This window comes from Melospiza melodia, chromosome 6, assembly GCF_035770615.1.
Source record: "Melospiza melodia melodia isolate bMelMel2 chromosome 6, bMelMel2.pri, whole genome shotgun sequence".
Taxonomy (NCBI): Eukaryota; Metazoa; Chordata; class Aves; order Passeriformes; family Passerellidae; genus Melospiza; species Melospiza melodia.
In genome coordinates, this window is record NC_086199.1 from 15347914 (window position 1) to 15364106 (window position 16193).

The following is a 16193-nucleotide window of genomic DNA, read 5'->3' on the forward strand; positions in this document are numbered from 1 at the left end:
CTGACAGCATTTGCTGGTGTGCCACAACAGTGTTCTAAGCCCTGCACCTATTAGAATCATCACTGGCTTCACCTGGAGACAATCAGCCCCTGCCATGGATATGCAGAGACAAAGCAAGGTAGATCACAAAATTCAGATTGTCCTGGTGCATCAAGTCTTGCCCTCCTGTCTTAGTGGCAGCAATGCTAGTGGAAATTCTGGAAATTATGCAAACGATGTTAAAATTATTTCTCTGTAGTTGCTGCTTCTTGTAACTTGTTAATAAAATAGTAGATTCAGGCAACTGAGATGTGTATGAGTGTTTGATATTAAGAAAAAGTAGGTTCAGTTTGAGGAAAATGGGTTTGAATCTAACCAGAGTGATCAGATAGTCATGAATAATAATAAGTCACGTGTAAAACATATTCAGTAAAGTGTCCAGTAAAACTAGTTTCGACATCATACTAATCTCTAAAATTATAATGTGTGAGTCATGGCCCTTAGATGATCTTAACCTTTACTAGAGGATACCCTGCTTTGTATTCAGCAGCATAAACAACTGAGCAAGGACCTGTGCAGACCTGGTGAATACAACAGGACCCTTTTGAATTCACTGTAAGTAATGTTTTGGGGTTTTTTTTTTAATGGGGAAAAATGTTCAAAAATTATATTCAGGAGAAAAATTTTTGAATGTTCAACTGAGAAATTATTATGTTCATATTCAAGTTTTGGCCTAAAATTTCTTGGATTGTTTAATTATGATTTTGGGGTTTTTTTAAATAGAAAAGTCCTCTGTGAGATTGGCACATTCATACAGCATGACTCTCCTTAGGAAAACTGCATTTCTAAGTGTTTTAAATTAAGTACGTTGATTATAATAACAAATGTAGGGCGTGAAATGAAATGAAAGTGGGGTCTTAAGGATTGCTCTCTAAAGCATCTAGAGAGCATTAAAAAAAAAGAAACTGGGTAAAAGAATTAGTGTATGAGTGATGGTGGGAGAAGTCACAAACAAATCAGACCTTGAATTTAAACATGTTCTAGATATGAAAGTGCACTGTCTGAAAGTGGTTTGTCAGGGGTTCAGGCCCTTCCAAGCCATAGTAGTATTTTCATGACCATGATATTCAGAGTGTGAATTAAGGAGTATTTAGAGCATCTATTTCTAAAGCTGAGATCAGCATTATGAGTTCCCTGGGTTTTGGAGAAACCAAATTATAGAAAGTGGAGAACAAAAATGTGGGATCATGGTGGGAGCTGATAAGGATTCAGAGCTTTTACAACACAGAGGCTGTATTCTCAGTGCAAGTCAAAAACCTTAGATATTTTTCCCCTAGAGAGAGCTTTGTTTTATAAAAGGTTTGGTAGGTCAAATGATCACATATCACAGGAGGATGTTTTGGATTTCTGGATACTCCACATCTTTACTTCTCTCTATTGACAGAAGTTATTGAACCAATTGTGATACAGTATTAATTTCTAGAGGTGAAAGTATTGCCATAGATGTGGAATGAATGGTTTCCATGCTTTGGAAAAGGCTTTCCTGTTCTCCTGTTCTATCTGTATTTTTTTAGTGTCTTTGTTCCTCCAGAATTTACTCACTCATCTTCACTTTTAACCATTGTGAACTTCTACACCAAATCAGCCTTTTCTTTCTTTCTGATGATAAATACAATATTCCTCTAGAGTTTCTCTAATTTTTTTTTTTTTTACTTTTTTTTCAAATTTTGTTTTTAGGTGATTTGATTCAGTCACTGGGCTGGGCATGCCTTTGTATGCAGCAGGCACACTTATTTCCTTTTGGTGCTCTATGTACTTACTCATTTTCCCTGTCTTTAGAAGCAGCACTCTATTCTCAGGGTTTTGATAACATCCTAATTGCTCTTTCTTTCGTTATTTTTGTGGAAGTTGTTTTTTTCTTTCAGTTGTGCTCAACTGCTCAAGCTTTATGAAATCACCATAAATGTTCATCACTTCCTCATAGACAAGTGCATTTGCATTCTCTTAGGTGCCTGCATATGGGGTTTTATGCAGCACATTCAAAGATGTATGTTTTAATTTTCACAGAAGAGGTATATTGTGCCTTTCTTCTGCGTTGATTTTTCATCAGTTAAATTTCCAAATTTAACTGATTAGCCTTGACTGTCTCCCTTACTTTCTTCTCTATAAACCTGTGCTTTTGACTCTTTCATCACTTAAAGCCACATTGAAAACAGAATATTGGGAAAAAAAACCAGTTTAAAATGAATTGTAGCTTAACTTTAATGAGGGCGTATTTGGAATTACCTCATCCCTCTTTGACTTTAATTTTTTATTATTTCATAACCTCTTCAGTAGATTGAGCAATTTTCCAGAGTCTGCTTCCTTGAAATAGAAAGCTCATTTCCCCTAGTTCAAACATCTCGGAGTCACTGGTGCTAAGTTAACTCCGTATAGTGAGGGGATTGATGTATTGCTAAACACAAGGTGAATAGATTTGTAAGCCAAATGTAACTTTTCTTCTATTACAGAATCAGAGAAATATGAAGATGTTGGTTTCCCTGTGTTTTTTAATTGTTGGAATCCTTTCCAACAGTTACTGCTATGAGCCTTATCCACAAGGGGTAAGAAACCAGAACCCAAGAGCACAAGAAAACCAAAATGTGCCATGGCAGAATGTAAGGAACAGTGTTTGTCGATTTGCATGTTGTTTCTACAAAGATATTTCTTCTCGCGAAAACAACGGAAACGTTTTCTTCTCTCCTTTGAGCATCTCAACCGCCTTTGCAATGCTGACTCTGGGTGCCAGATCAGACACCCTGACACAGATTCTTAGGGTCCTTTGCTTTAACCCTCGTCAGATTTCTGAAAATGAGATACATGAAGGTTATCGTCAACTCATGCAAGTGGTAAACAGAAGGAATGCTGGGCTACAGTTGAATATGGGAAATGTTCTGTTTGTGCTTGATCGACTGAAGCCACAAGAAAGATTTTTAAGTAATCTCAGAAACTTCTATGAAGGAGAAGCTTATCCTATGAACTTCAAGCAGGCTAATCAAGCCCAGATAAAGATCAATGAATATGTAGCAAGAAGAACGAATGGAAAAATCAGGGACCTCATAAATAACCTAGATCCACTTACTGAAATTCTCCTTATTAGCTATATTTATTTTAACGGTAAGTTATACATATCATGTTCTTCTACTCCATAAATTATTTCCTCAGGTCAGTTTTAAACTCAATCATTTTTTGCAATATGGTTTTGCAGGTGGACTCATATCTTTCCCTTTTTGTCCTCACTTGTATTTAATTAGAAACAAAGCTATTGGAAATTATGTTCTACTTGACACTGATAACTCTTAGCAAAATGTATGGCAAATTTTCCCATATCTTTTAATATATAAACTTCTTTCCTTCAGAAAATTAAGTGAAATACATGTTGAGGAAGGCACCTCTAGGTAGTAAGCGTCTAATCCTATACAGTCTACTATGATTCAAGCACTTTCTTGGCTGAGATCCATTTCTGTGAATTTCAATCCAGCTGGTTTTTTTGTTCAGCAAGTTCAGAGTTAAATGCAAATAATGCTATTAAAGGAAAAATTAGCATCTCATCAAACAGAATATGTTTACACAACAGCTTTGCTGTTACTGTGTATGTTTATGTATTGCAAAGCTAAACAAGCTACAATAGCTTTAGTTTCACACTCATGGTCTCCTTATTTTTTTACTAACTATGCCTTTGCGGATAGCTTGTCTGTAGTCCTGGTGTGTCTAGAGGCATAGGTTTCAACCTTTTTTTTTTGATTTGCAGATTCTAATATTTTCCAGTGGAGAGATGGACCCACCAGTATCAAATACAAGCCTATTGACAAAAAGCTTGTTTTTCTTAATTAACTTGTGCAGTCTGCTTAGATACAGTCTTCAGATGTTCCCAGAGCTTTTCAGACTTCTGATCTAATGAGAAGAGGAGGATCAAGGCTGTAAGGCTCAATCAGTGGTCTAATAACAGATATTGCATCTTATTTCAAACTTTCTCTTTCTTATGGATTATATGCTGAAAGCAAAGTATTTGTAGTCAGAAAAATAATATTATGTAATTTATCTGATAAAAATATCATCAAGCTTTTTAATTGAAATGGAGATGGCATATTAGATAAATTTTTAAAAGAAAAGCTATCCTTTTAGAACCTGGATGCTTGCACTTTGCAATGTGAGGCTTCCCCTGAAAATAATTAAGAACTATATTTCTGTTTTGTTTTGCTTTCCATCTGCGTCTCTGCTCCTTGTATTAATGTCTGAAGATTTGGCACAACTAAATGGAGCTAACTGAAATACAGATGACTGATATTTCTTAGTTCTCTTGAAAACCTACTTGTTTATCTCAAATAATGTTTTCATTTAGACTTCTATTAAGCATCAGGTACATCTTTCAAAACAGGCAAAAAAAACTGTCAATTTTTCTTTTACTGAAAGGTGTTTGAAAAATGAGCAATGGATTTAGTAGCAAAATGGGAGCAAAAAGCCCAAGAAACCTTATATTGAAGATGACTTTGTATTACAGTTAATTTTTACATGTTCTAACAGTAAGGGTTGTTAGTTTTTTTTTTAAAGAGATATTCAGTTTACTACTGTAAAGATTTCCTAGCTCCTCTAAAGGTGATGGAGTTTCAGTTTTATCTCACCAATTTTAAAGCAAATGGATTAAAGAATAGCATTAATCACAAAACTATAATAACATCTTTTTAGATCAAGAGTAGGTTAATTATGTAGAGCTGGATTAATCTTGAGAGGATTTCTAAACCTCACTTAGCTGTGTAACCACTGCATATTTTCAGGTGCTTTTCCTCTTTTTGTGCATTACAAACTTCCCTGCACATTACTGGTGACACTTTTTTCGTGGTGTAGCATAGTACAGAATTCCTTCTTCAAGAAAAAAAGCCTGGGAATATTTTCCTGGCTCTGACCTACAGGATATGTCATTCCACTATGTTACACCAATCCTTTTTCATGCCTTAGTAAAGATCATAATGCAAAGGATACTTTGAATTTCATTTTACTGCTTGAGCGCTGTGAAGCACATAAGAAAGGTGCCTAGAAGGTATCCCCTAAGATAGAAGTGAGAACTAGGAATAAAAGTGCCTTTGAAATAAGAGGAAAGTATTAGTGAATATCATCTCTGTCTAATCTGTGTGTTTACTGATAGTCATGGCTTGGGACCTTAATGATCATTTATATTCTGATCCCCCTGCGATGGGCAGGGACATGTTCCACTATACCAGAGTGCTCAAAGAACTGTCCAACCTAGCCTTGACCACTGTAGATGGGGCATCTACAATTCTCTATTCCAGCCTCACAACCCACACAGTGAAGGATTTCTTCCTTATATCTAATCTAAATTTAAATTTGCCCTCTTTCCATTTAAAGTCATTCCCCTTTGTCCTATCACTATCTGCCTGTATAAAAAGTCTTCCCTCCTCTATAGGTACTTTTCCTCTATAGGTACTTCCCCCCTTTAGGTACTGGAAGGGACTCTAAGATTTTCCTGGCTCCTTCTCTTCCCATGCTGAACAACCCCAGCTCTCTCAGCCTGTCTTGATAGGAGGGCTGCTCCAGACCTCTTGATCATTTTCATGACCCTCATCTGGAGTAACTCCAACAGATCAATTTCTTTCTTTTATTGGAGACCTCAGAGCTGAATGCAGTACTCCAGGTGGGATCTTGCCAGAGTGAAGCAGAAGTGGAGCTGGCCACACATTTTTTATGCAGTTCAATATGTTTTTAGCTTTCTGGGCTGCAAGCACACATTGCTGGGGCATGCTGAGATTCTCATCAACCTACAGGACCAAGTCCTTCTTCTCAGGTCTGCTTTCAACTCAATCCATTATTTTCCCAGCTTGTATTTATACTTGAGGTCGCCCCAACACACATGCAGGACCTTGCACTTGGCATTGTTGAACTTCATGATGTTCTAATGGGGCCACCTCTCAAGCCTGTCTCACTTTCCCTGCATGGCACCCTCTCTGTGTGGGTAGCATCCCTTAGCTCTGGAGGTTATCCTTTCCTTACAGCATGTCAACAGAACCACACCATCTTGGTGTCACTGGAAACTTGCACTCAAAGAGGGTGCACTCAATTTCACCATTCACTTTACCAACAAAGATATTGAGCAGCACTGGTCCTAATACCAACCTCTGAGGAGCACTGGTCATCCCTGATCTCCTCTTGGTCAACCAGCCATTGACTGCAAGCCTTCAAATGGAAACATCCAGACAATTCCTGATCCATTCAGCAGGCTACTTCTCACACTCATCTCTCCAGTTTAGAGTCAAGGATGTCATGTGGGACAGCGTGAAATTCTTTGTGCAGTTCCAGGTAGATGATATCTGTTGATCTTCCTTTACCACAGTTTACCCTTAGTGAAGTCATGTTGTCAGTCACCAATCACTTCCTAATTTTCCATGTGTCATGGAAGTCCACAGTTTCCAGGAGGATCTGCTCCATATCTTGCCACTCAAAGAGGTGAGAAAGACTGGTAGTTTCCTGGGTCTTTCTTTTCTTCATTTTTAAAAATGAGAGCTCTCATTTATATTTTTCAGTCAGTGGAAACTTCCCTGGACTGCCATAACTTCTCAAATATGATGGATAGTGGTATTGCTGTTCCATCTATATCCCTCATGATCTGCAGGTCCCATGGACATGTTCATCTTCAGGTTCTTCACATGTTTTTGAACCTGACCTTCTTCTACAGTGGACTACTTTCATTTGCCCAGTCCCTGCACTTGCCAGTTAAGATTGAAGGGGAAAAAATGTCATTGAGTACCTCAGCCATGTTCTGGGTAACCAGGCTTCCCATTTTCTTCTGGAGGGAGTTCACATTTTCCCTAGTCTTCCTTTTATCATTGTCATACCTAAAGAAGCTTTTCTTGTTGCCCTTAATGTCCCTGGCCAGATTTAATTCTATCACACCTTTAACTTTCCTAATCTATTCCTTGGAAGCTCAGAAAATCTCTTTTTATACTGCCCAGGTTACCTGTACTTGCTTCCACCTTCTGTAGGCTACCTGTTTGTGTTTGTGTTCACCAAAGAGCTCCTTGTTCATCTGCACAGGCCTCCTGGAATTTTTACCTGACTCCTTTGTTAGGATGGATCACTCCTGTGCTTGGTGGAGGTCATCCTTGAATATCAAGAGAATCACAGAGCCATTAAGGTGTGAAAAGACCCCCAATATCTTTGAGTTCAGCCTTAGACTGAACACCACCATATCAAATAAATTATTTGCACTAAGTGCCAAGGCCAGTCATTTCTTGCACATTTCCAATGATCATGAATCTACCATATCCCTGAGCAGCTTTTTAAAATGTTTGACAACCTCTTCAGTGAAAAAAAATTTCCTGATGTCCAACCTGACCCTCCCCCGAAAGATCTTGAGGCCATTTCCTCTTGTCCTATCATGTGTTGCCTGGGAGAAGAGACTGACCCTGACCTGGCTACATCCTCCTGTCTGGCAGGTGTAGAGAGCAATGAGGCTCCCCCCAACAGCCTCCTTTTCTCCAGGCTAAAAATCCCCAGTTCCCTCAGGTGCTCCTCACATGACTGACTCCCTAGAGCCTTCCTCAGCTCTGTTGCCCTCAATGCTCCAGTACTTCAATCATTGTGAGGCTCCCAAAACTGGGCCTCGAACAGAGCTGGAGGTGTGGCCTCACCAGTGCTGACAATCATGGGGACAGTTCCTGCCCTGGGCCTGCTGGCCACACCATGGCTGACACAGGCCAGGATGCCATTGGCCTTCTTGGCCACCTGGGCACAGCTGGCTCCTGTTCAGCTGCTGTTAATCAGCACCTTCAGGTCCTTTTCCACTGGGCCACTTTCCAGCCACTCTGCCGCCAGCCTCTAGAGCTGCATGAGATTGTTGTGACAAACCAGCTTTCCTGGGGCCCTCTTGCCTCCATGGCTTTATCCCAAGCAGATCTCTGAAGAGGCCAAAGTTTGCACTCCCCAGAGTAGTGGTCCTAACATCCTAGACAGTTTTCAAGCAAAATTCTTCTTGAAATCAGTTGGTCTTCCCTGAGTTGAGCGCTAGATAAATGTTTAAGTTTTTCAGGACTGGTGTCAGTCATGTTTTTGTGATTCATTCTGCTTTTTTTGTCCCCTTAAGCATAATAATATAAAAGTTCTGCGTGTTATATATCTGATGATAGAAGTCACTATTAATGAAGTATATAAAGTATATGAAATGCATAAAAGTAGCCACTTTTCCCTGTTCAGAGCATTGCAGTTGTCAATTTATGCTTTCAGAGACCAAGACATGCACTGAAGAAATCTCATCTCACTTTTTCAAAAGCTACTTAGTAGTGCAGGCTGTGTCAGATGGTGGAAACAGCAGAAAATAATTATTTCATTTGTAACAAGTTGCCTAGTAATCAGTGTTCAAGTAGAAATCAGAAGTCAACAGGGGTTGCATCTTTTTTCATGGTTTTCCTGATGCCACTCATTTTACTTAGTGTCACAGCTCTACTTTTGCCCATACATAAAATGTTAGTTTTGCTCTAGAAGGCAAAATTTACTACACGGCAACAAGATTTCTTAAAAATTAAAATAAAAACAACAAAAAGACTTTCCAAAACTCCACAATTTCCCACTTTTTAAAAAAGTTTGCTCAGCCTCTGAAAGGTATGATGTGGATACCTGGAATTTGGTTTTGAAACTCCTCTCCACTGAGGATAAGAACCTTTCAGAGTTTCAATGTCGATAGTTTGTTTCACCATGACTAAGTGAGGAACCTTTGAAAATTTAATATGGTGAAGATGACAGTGGAAAAGTTTTCTGCTGTTGCTGTTTTGTTTCCTAGATCAGCAGTCTGGTAAAATTAAGCTCCTTATGACATCATCAGCTAATGTGAGGTACCAACACCTCTCTGCAAGTAACCCAAATCCCTTAATTTCTCTGGAGAATTCATCCCTTGTGTCACCTTTTACAAGCCTGTTTTGGTTTGGGAATAAGAAAATGAGAGAATCTTCTTTTGAGCTTAGAAAAAGGCTGCATTATATGAGGACTTTACAGGCTCCTCAAGACTGTCATCATGCAGGAAAAGTGCAAGTTAGAACCCTTGATAAATCATCTAAATGAAGGATTTTGCAGCCTGCTGTAAGATCTGAGGGAGAGTTTTACATCATGTTTTACCAACTGTGTGTTGCTATTGAATTATTCTGAGTATTTAGTAAGATTGTGATCATTGCAAATTGGTTTGTCTTTGAAGCTGATCCATCTGTACCAGTTTCTGTCATCTAAAAATGTATCCTATGATAACATGTCCTATGGTTTCATGTCCTTAAAAATATCCTGTAACTCTGTCTCTTATATTTCAAGCTGAATGGGAAAAACCTTTCGATCCAAAGTACACCAAAATGAGCAAATTTTTTGTGGATGGGACCAAGGTTGTTGAAGTCCCAATGATGTTTGGAATTGGCCTGTTCAAGCATGGCTATGATGAGCAGCTGTCTTCCACTGTGGTGCAAATGGATTACAAAGGAGGTGCTTCAGCGTTTTTTATTCTGCCTGATAGAGGAAGAATGAGGAAGCTGGAGAAAAGATTGTCTTGTGAACATTTGTCAAGATGGTCGACATTAGTCACAAAAAGGTAAAATTCTGCAGTTCTTGGTTCAGATGGTAGCCAAGGAAACAAATGTGCTGGGGTATGATACAAAATCAATATGCAATTTTTAGTTCTGCTTCATGCAGTAGAAGAAATTTCCTGACCTAAGTTGGATCTGGCTGATTTAGTGTCCATGTGTTCTCACATTCAGGACTGCACACACTGAAAACCTTCACAGATTAGGACTTTTGTTATTTCTGCATTTTGTTTCCCAGCTTCAGCTCTTAATAGGCCCTTTTTGACTTAGACCCCTTCTCACTTTTTTGGGGGGAAGTTTTCTGCCTTCTCTTTACAAGTGTATTCCTACCACTTCAGCCTCTTTTCTTGTTTCTTTCTTAATTTCTGCCTATTAAAATTAACAGCAATTGTGCAGTTAATGCTGAAATAACAACTTCCATTTAGCAATTGTGAAGGCAAAGCTCAATATGTGAAAAAAACCAAAGCCAAACAAAAGAAACAAACAAAACCCCACCAAAACAACAACAAAGGAAAAACCCCAAAACAACAACAACAATAAAAAGAAACCAAACCAAACAAAAAAAAAAAAAAAAAAAAAAAAAAAAGAAAAAAAAAGGAAAAAAAAAGAAACCCAGCAAAAACAATGTAATTCTCTGTGCACCTCGACAGTTTTGAAACTTCTGGGAGTAGCTATGTGGTTTGTGACTATAGGACAAAAAGATGGTGACTCAAGATACTTAGGTATAATTTTTGCCAAAGAAACAATTGCCTTTACAATTATCAAGATGAATGCTAAATACATTTGGGGGAATTTATATTTCCTCTCTCCATCTTACAATAAGAAAAAGAATGACAGTCAAAGACAAGTCTGTTTCTTGCTGCTCCCCATTTTTCATCATAACCATTCCCTCCTACAAAATAATGACACAAATTCCTCCTTTCCCCTTTAATCTTTAATACAATTGATTGTACCAGCTATTATTTGGAGTCTCTGGGAGGTCTTAATAAGTGAAAGTATTATATGGAATCATGTAAAGGCTGTGACTTACCTCTTTGTCCCTTCTCTGTCTGCAAACTGATGTTGATATTAGTGGCAGAAGTGTTGTGAAGGACATCTTTCATTTCTGGTGGCTGACAGAACAGTGCTGAAGTGTCACCAGTACAGACAGCTGAGACCTTTTAAATGGCTGAACTAAAGAGAAAACCTCACTTTCACTCCTGGAAAGTGTATCCCACTGCTCCATTCCTGGTTGCATTGCTCCTGTGTGTCTGTGGCTTTCCCTTTGCTCTGTACTGGAAGCAAGTGGGGGCTTGTGAAGGAGTGCCTTTAGGTAACAGTAAGGCAGAGGATTCAGTAATAGCTCACCTTCATTCATGGCAGCAATCAGCACTGACTGAAATCAGGGAGAAGTAAGAGGTCAAGCAACCTGTCAATCCACAGCACTCTTGTTTTTGGATACAGCCAGAGCTGGCATTAGATGCTGTACAATGCTGGAGGTATGGGCTTTTCCTTCCCCCCTGCCCACTGGATGACTTTCTCTTTGGTTAGCTTCATTAAGTGCTCCAATCTCCCTGACCTAAAGCCCTGGAGAGCTGCCCTGGTTTCTCAGCAGGTAATAGTACCTAATGTCAGTGCTATCACTAACCTCTGTCTCATTATGCTGCTTCCAGCCATAAATGTTGGGCTTAACCTTTGAAAAGTAATTGTTAGATACTTAGGAGAAAAACAGGGAAAAACAAGGATAAATGAGTCAGAAACATAGAGCTTTGGTTAGTTTATGTAAAGCAGCAATCTAGGCACTTAAAACTGAGTAAGTCAGACACTGGGGTTGACACAGGAAAGAAATTATCTATTGGCTAACTGTATTCTGTAAATTTGCTTTTGTCTTTTATTTTGCCATGCCTTCTATCACTACTTACTATTGTCCTGCTTCTTTAGTGGATATAGTTCCATTTTGTCTGTCCTGTTTTATATGACAAATATACAAGGCCAGTTTTTTCTCCAAAAGTAACATTCCATGAACTTGAATGTGTTGGATTTTTTTTGTGCTCAGCTTGAGACACCTAAAGGAGTCTCTTTTTCACAAGGTGCCTCCTCAGTAATGATTCATGATTAAGGTGCTTGCAGCTGATTGCAGAAGAGATCACTGACTTCAGAAAATTTTCATCTCCTATGTAGACTAGAGGGAGGCTACAGGCAAAACGTCTTTAGGGAGAAAGCAAAATCAGTTTTCCTCTTATGAGTCTATGTTGTTCTGTGATAACTGATCAAATGTTTCACTATATTCTTGTACTTCTTTCCTGGCAGCTCAGTAAATTTGTATCTTCCAAAATTCACGCTTTATGGGACATATAACCTAAAAGATATCTTATATAAAATGGGCATCATGGATCTATTCACTGATAAGGCTGACCTCTCTGGGATCACTGGGCAGCCTCAGCACAGAATCTCCCAGGTAAGTCATACTGCTTTTTGTTTTATGGGCCCATAGTTACTGATACTTGCATCACTTTCTGCACAGTTATTCATGGTGCAAAACTCATGTAAAGAGGCTTTGCTTCCATAATAAGGCAGCTGATGGCACGCAGAGTATTTTATCCATGCTAGTTGCACTGTATGAGCAATTGGGTTGGAGCAAGTTACTAGTCTGTAATTTTTTAATTTAGAAGGCTATTTTGACCTGCATGGAGCAACTTTATAAAACATACATGACCAAATCATTATCTATCCACACCCTGGTACCCTCTTGCAGCATGTTGTTACAGTCACCACTGGGTGCTTCTGTTTGTGTCTGCCTTCTTTAGCCTGCTTGTGGGCAAGTAGGGAGCAGTAGGATGTATCACTGCTCATATTTTATGGAGGTGAGGGAAGAGGAAAAACACACTGCTTGCTTTTAAACTGTTTGGGAGAAATGAAAATGCAATTATTACAAACATTTGGCTCCAAGCATATTAACAATTACTGCTAGGCTCTGGTAAAAGCTAAAGATAGATCATGCTTCAATTAACCTAGAGTTTAAAGCTCACAATCAGGGCAAACTTAATTGTATAATGAAGAAAACAACTGCCCTCATGGCCTCAAGTGGACATTACCAAATCAGGATCTGTCAGTGTCTTGATTTCACAAGGTCAAACTTTTGTGTTTCTGTGCTTTAACCCTCCATTTGTGGCCATTCATCTTTGCTCCCATTTTTCCCAAAACATGAAGGAAGATAGGAAACATAATTTAAGGTTTTTATTCATGTTATTTTTTCAACTGTGTGAACTTCTAATACACAGTTAAATATGGTCTTACTCTCTTAACATTTGGTCTAGCTGTACAGATCTCCATGAGCATATGCAAATAATAAGAAAAGAAACAAAGCAAATGTTTTCACTAGCAGGGACATGCCCCTCCAGAGTAACTTTCCCTGGAGAGTAACTTTTCCTCTTGGGGGCTAGAAAGCTGTGCTGCATGTAGTTTGCTGATTCCCCCCCCCCCCTAACTTTGCTATCTTTAAGCAGTGGACTCACACGTGTCCATCTGACACTTGTTTCTTATCAGTAATTTCTTCAGGCATCATTAATTCTCATTCTTATTTAGATGACCAGTTTTGTACTCCCTTGACTTGTCAAATGTGTGTTTCTTCACAGGCTATTCATAAGGCTGTGGTAAAGGTGGATGAGACTGGCACCGAAGCAGCAGCTGCCACAGGCATGGAAATAGTGCCCATGTCCGTTCCAATTACCGTTAGTTTCAACAGGCCCTTCCTAATGGTCATAACTATGGAAAACACTATACTCTTCATGGGAAAAATTGTGAACCCTCTGAAGAGAAATTAAGTTAATGTACAAATTAGGTATGTGGTGATGACCACTCCTAGATCAAGTATTAGACCTGATGAGTATGGCATGGCTACAGAGGGGCTCCCCACATCTTAACTGATGTTATTCACTGTTTTTTGTAGATGAGACTCTTCATCCATTTAAGTTACCATACTTGCATGTTTGTTTGGGCCTTGCTTCGTTTTTTTTTTTTTTTTAAAGAAGGTTGCATTCATGCAGAACTGTCATTAGCTCTGGGACAAAATAGGCCTGTGTGATGCTGACAGCATAGATACATCTTCTAGCAGGGAAGATGAGGAGCATGTGGGTGGAGAGGGTTGTGTACGTCTGCTTCTTCCCTCATGGCTGCCTTCTCTCCTATTTTTTATGTTGACTGACAAATAGGTACAAGTTATGTCACTTTACTATTTGTGTCAATTTTCCTACCAACATGAAGTTCATAGCTAGCATAAACCTTAACGTGCATAATGCTTATTACCTTCCCTAGTACCATTGTTGTCCAGTGAGTCTATTACACCCTTGCCTGTCAGCTGTTGTCCCAGCTTGGCTGCTGCAAAGGGGTCTCAAAGAAGGGTATTTTCCCCCTGCAGATACATACTGCTCTGCCTATTCTTTCTGTGTAATCAATAGTCCAGACTCATTCCAGGGCAAACCTTAGAGGTTCTAAGAATTTGATCTAAGAATAAAAGAGATAGATCTGATCTCTGCACTTGGGCGCCCTGAAGCCAACCATTGCAAATCAAATACGCAGCTCAGAGCAGCCAGAAGACTACTTCTACCACACGCCTGCACCTAAAGTAGCTCCTAGAAGTCCCCAGGCAGCAGGGAGCACAAGCCATGTCCCCCTGGGTGCCAGAGTCTGTACCATTACTGTCTGTGCCTGGGAGATTACCCATGGCAGCAAGCGCCACTCCAGTATTGTTTGTAGGATCAGGCACCCCACCAATAACACCCATACCCTACCAGTGGTACTTGCCACCTCTCTTGATATAACCCCTTCTGTTCCCAGACTGTCTGGTAATACAGCATTGGTACTCTTCTTCTCATCTGCTTCATGGTTAGTATAGCCGCAATATTATAAAGGGCTGTTTTCACTATTAAGAGGCACAATAACCAGTCACAATCATAATGAACATGCTTATTTTATTTCCTTGTTTTCTTTCCTATCTATTTTTTTCTTCTGGTTTTTACAACAATAATCATTATTTTATTTCTTTGCTCATGTTCCTGGTATATATCTGATCTCTGGTTGCAGGAGGGGTCAATTCTTGACTAAATTGGGTTAGTCTGTTAATAGGTATTGAGCACTTACACAAGTCTTTGTACAGCCTTGAAATATGCAGACAAATGTACTATGGGAGAACAACAACAATTAATAAACATGACATTAAAAAATTTCAAATATTGCTATTTTACTTCTATAATTCAGAGTTAAGAATTAAGTGGTTCAAGCAGGTTTTTTTGAGTAGTGTCAACAAATAATTATTAATTTACTGCTCGTATACATTAGATCGGCACAGTAATGCCAGTAATGAGTTTCAGAAAGCCCTCTGCCTTCAGCCTGAGCAATTAATAGTAGCAATTATGTCTGCTAGGCAGAGAATCTTTTGGGAAGGCTAGACATTCATCTCATGCAAAGGTGTTTATTTCAAAACTTTTAGAAAGTGTGTTGCTTCTACTCTATCAAGTGTGTAGCACCTGTGTGTCTCACCACTCTTCTAAAAAGCTCTCTCTTGAGTCCCTCTAATAGCTCTGTTATCAGTCTTGGCACATTTTAGCTGAAGTTCCTGTTATTCCATAAATAAAATACAGGCCATCTATATCATACCTTTTTGAGTTTTAATAAATTAGGACAGAGAAACAAAAAAATTGTTTAGAAGCTTTTTGTAGAGGAACCCACTTCCAAATTAAAATCACAGTGAAGAAAAGCTCAAATCTATGGCATTCAAATAAGGCAATAAGAAAACATAAATTTAGTGTTACCCAAACACAAAATTAGGTGTAGTAAACTTGCCTACATCAGGGGATTCATAGCAAAACTTGACAGGATGCTTTCTTCAGATGCTTACACATATTTGTAATCTACATCAATCTAAAGGCACTGCAGATTTTCCTAGGTGACAGATAGTTCTCTGACAAAACCAGAACTTGTGGCTTTCATTCCTGTAAAAATGTACAGCAATGCATTTGGAAGTAAATCCAAGAAACTCCAACTTTAAAAGGAGGGGGGGGAAGTATATTCACACAGAAAGCTAAACTGTAATTAAGAAGAAAAATTTCAGAAATTGAAGTAATTATCAGCTCAGGGAATGTCCCCTTGCCAAAAAGAACAATTCCACAACATTAAAATTGTAATAAGAAAGGACAAGGAGAACTTTGAGGGAAATGTCACAAAATAATATATTCTTTTTAAAATAAATCGTTTCAAAGAGCCTGAGGGACCAGTCGATGTTGAAAGTGTAAAAGAAGTGTTCAAGGGGGGCAATGGCAAAACAGAAAAGCTCAGTCTATTGCACATGGGTTTCCTTTGCAGAGGCTGCGCTTAAACCACTATTCCAAGTTGAACAATAGAATAGTATTCAGGGGGAGAAAAAGTAGTCAAAGAGTAAGTAACAACAAATTACCCTGATTGATTAGTATACATGCAAGAGCTTTTAGCTGTCTCAAGAAGAAAAATATTAAGGTTTCCACACTGGTGCAACTGTCAGTCAAACTGTCTCCATACCACACTAATAGGAAGTGAGAAATGTGACATTCAATTTTTTCAAAAAGATGCAAGCATCTGGACTGCAGACTAGTT

The 16193-nt window shown here is 38.8% G+C and overlaps 1 protein-coding gene across 1 annotated transcript; it reads left to right on the forward strand.

Annotated features, from left to right (window-relative positions):
- Positions 1 to 449: 449 nt before the first annotated feature.
- LOC134420169 (alpha-1-antiproteinase F-like) lies at positions 450 to 14795 on the forward strand. The gene is made up of 5 exons (XM_063160036.1): positions 450 to 594; positions 2490 to 3135; positions 9325 to 9595; positions 11877 to 12024; positions 13202 to 14795. The coding sequence occupies exons 2-5, from the start codon at positions 2502 to 2504 to the stop codon at positions 13388 to 13390; spliced, it is 1242 nt and encodes a 413-aa protein (XP_063016106.1). The 5' UTR covers positions 450 to 594; positions 2490 to 2501; the 3' UTR covers positions 13391 to 14795.
- The last annotated feature ends 1398 nt before the right edge of the window (positions 14796 to 16193 follow it).

Bases quoted from the DNA above. Each gene is read 5' to 3' on its own strand.
- LOC134420169 (XM_063160036.1), top strand. From the start codon at position 2,502: ATGAAGATGTTGGTTTCCCTGTGTTTTTTAATTGTTGGAATCCTTTCC. The intron at 3,136-9,324 runs GTAAGTTATACA...TTATATTTCAAG, and splicing joins TAGCTATATTTATTTTAACG to CTGAATGGGAAAAACCTTTC. The intron at 9,596-11,876 runs GTAAAATTCTGC...CTTTCCTGGCAG, and splicing joins TCGACATTAGTCACAAAAAG to CTCAGTAAATTTGTATCTTC.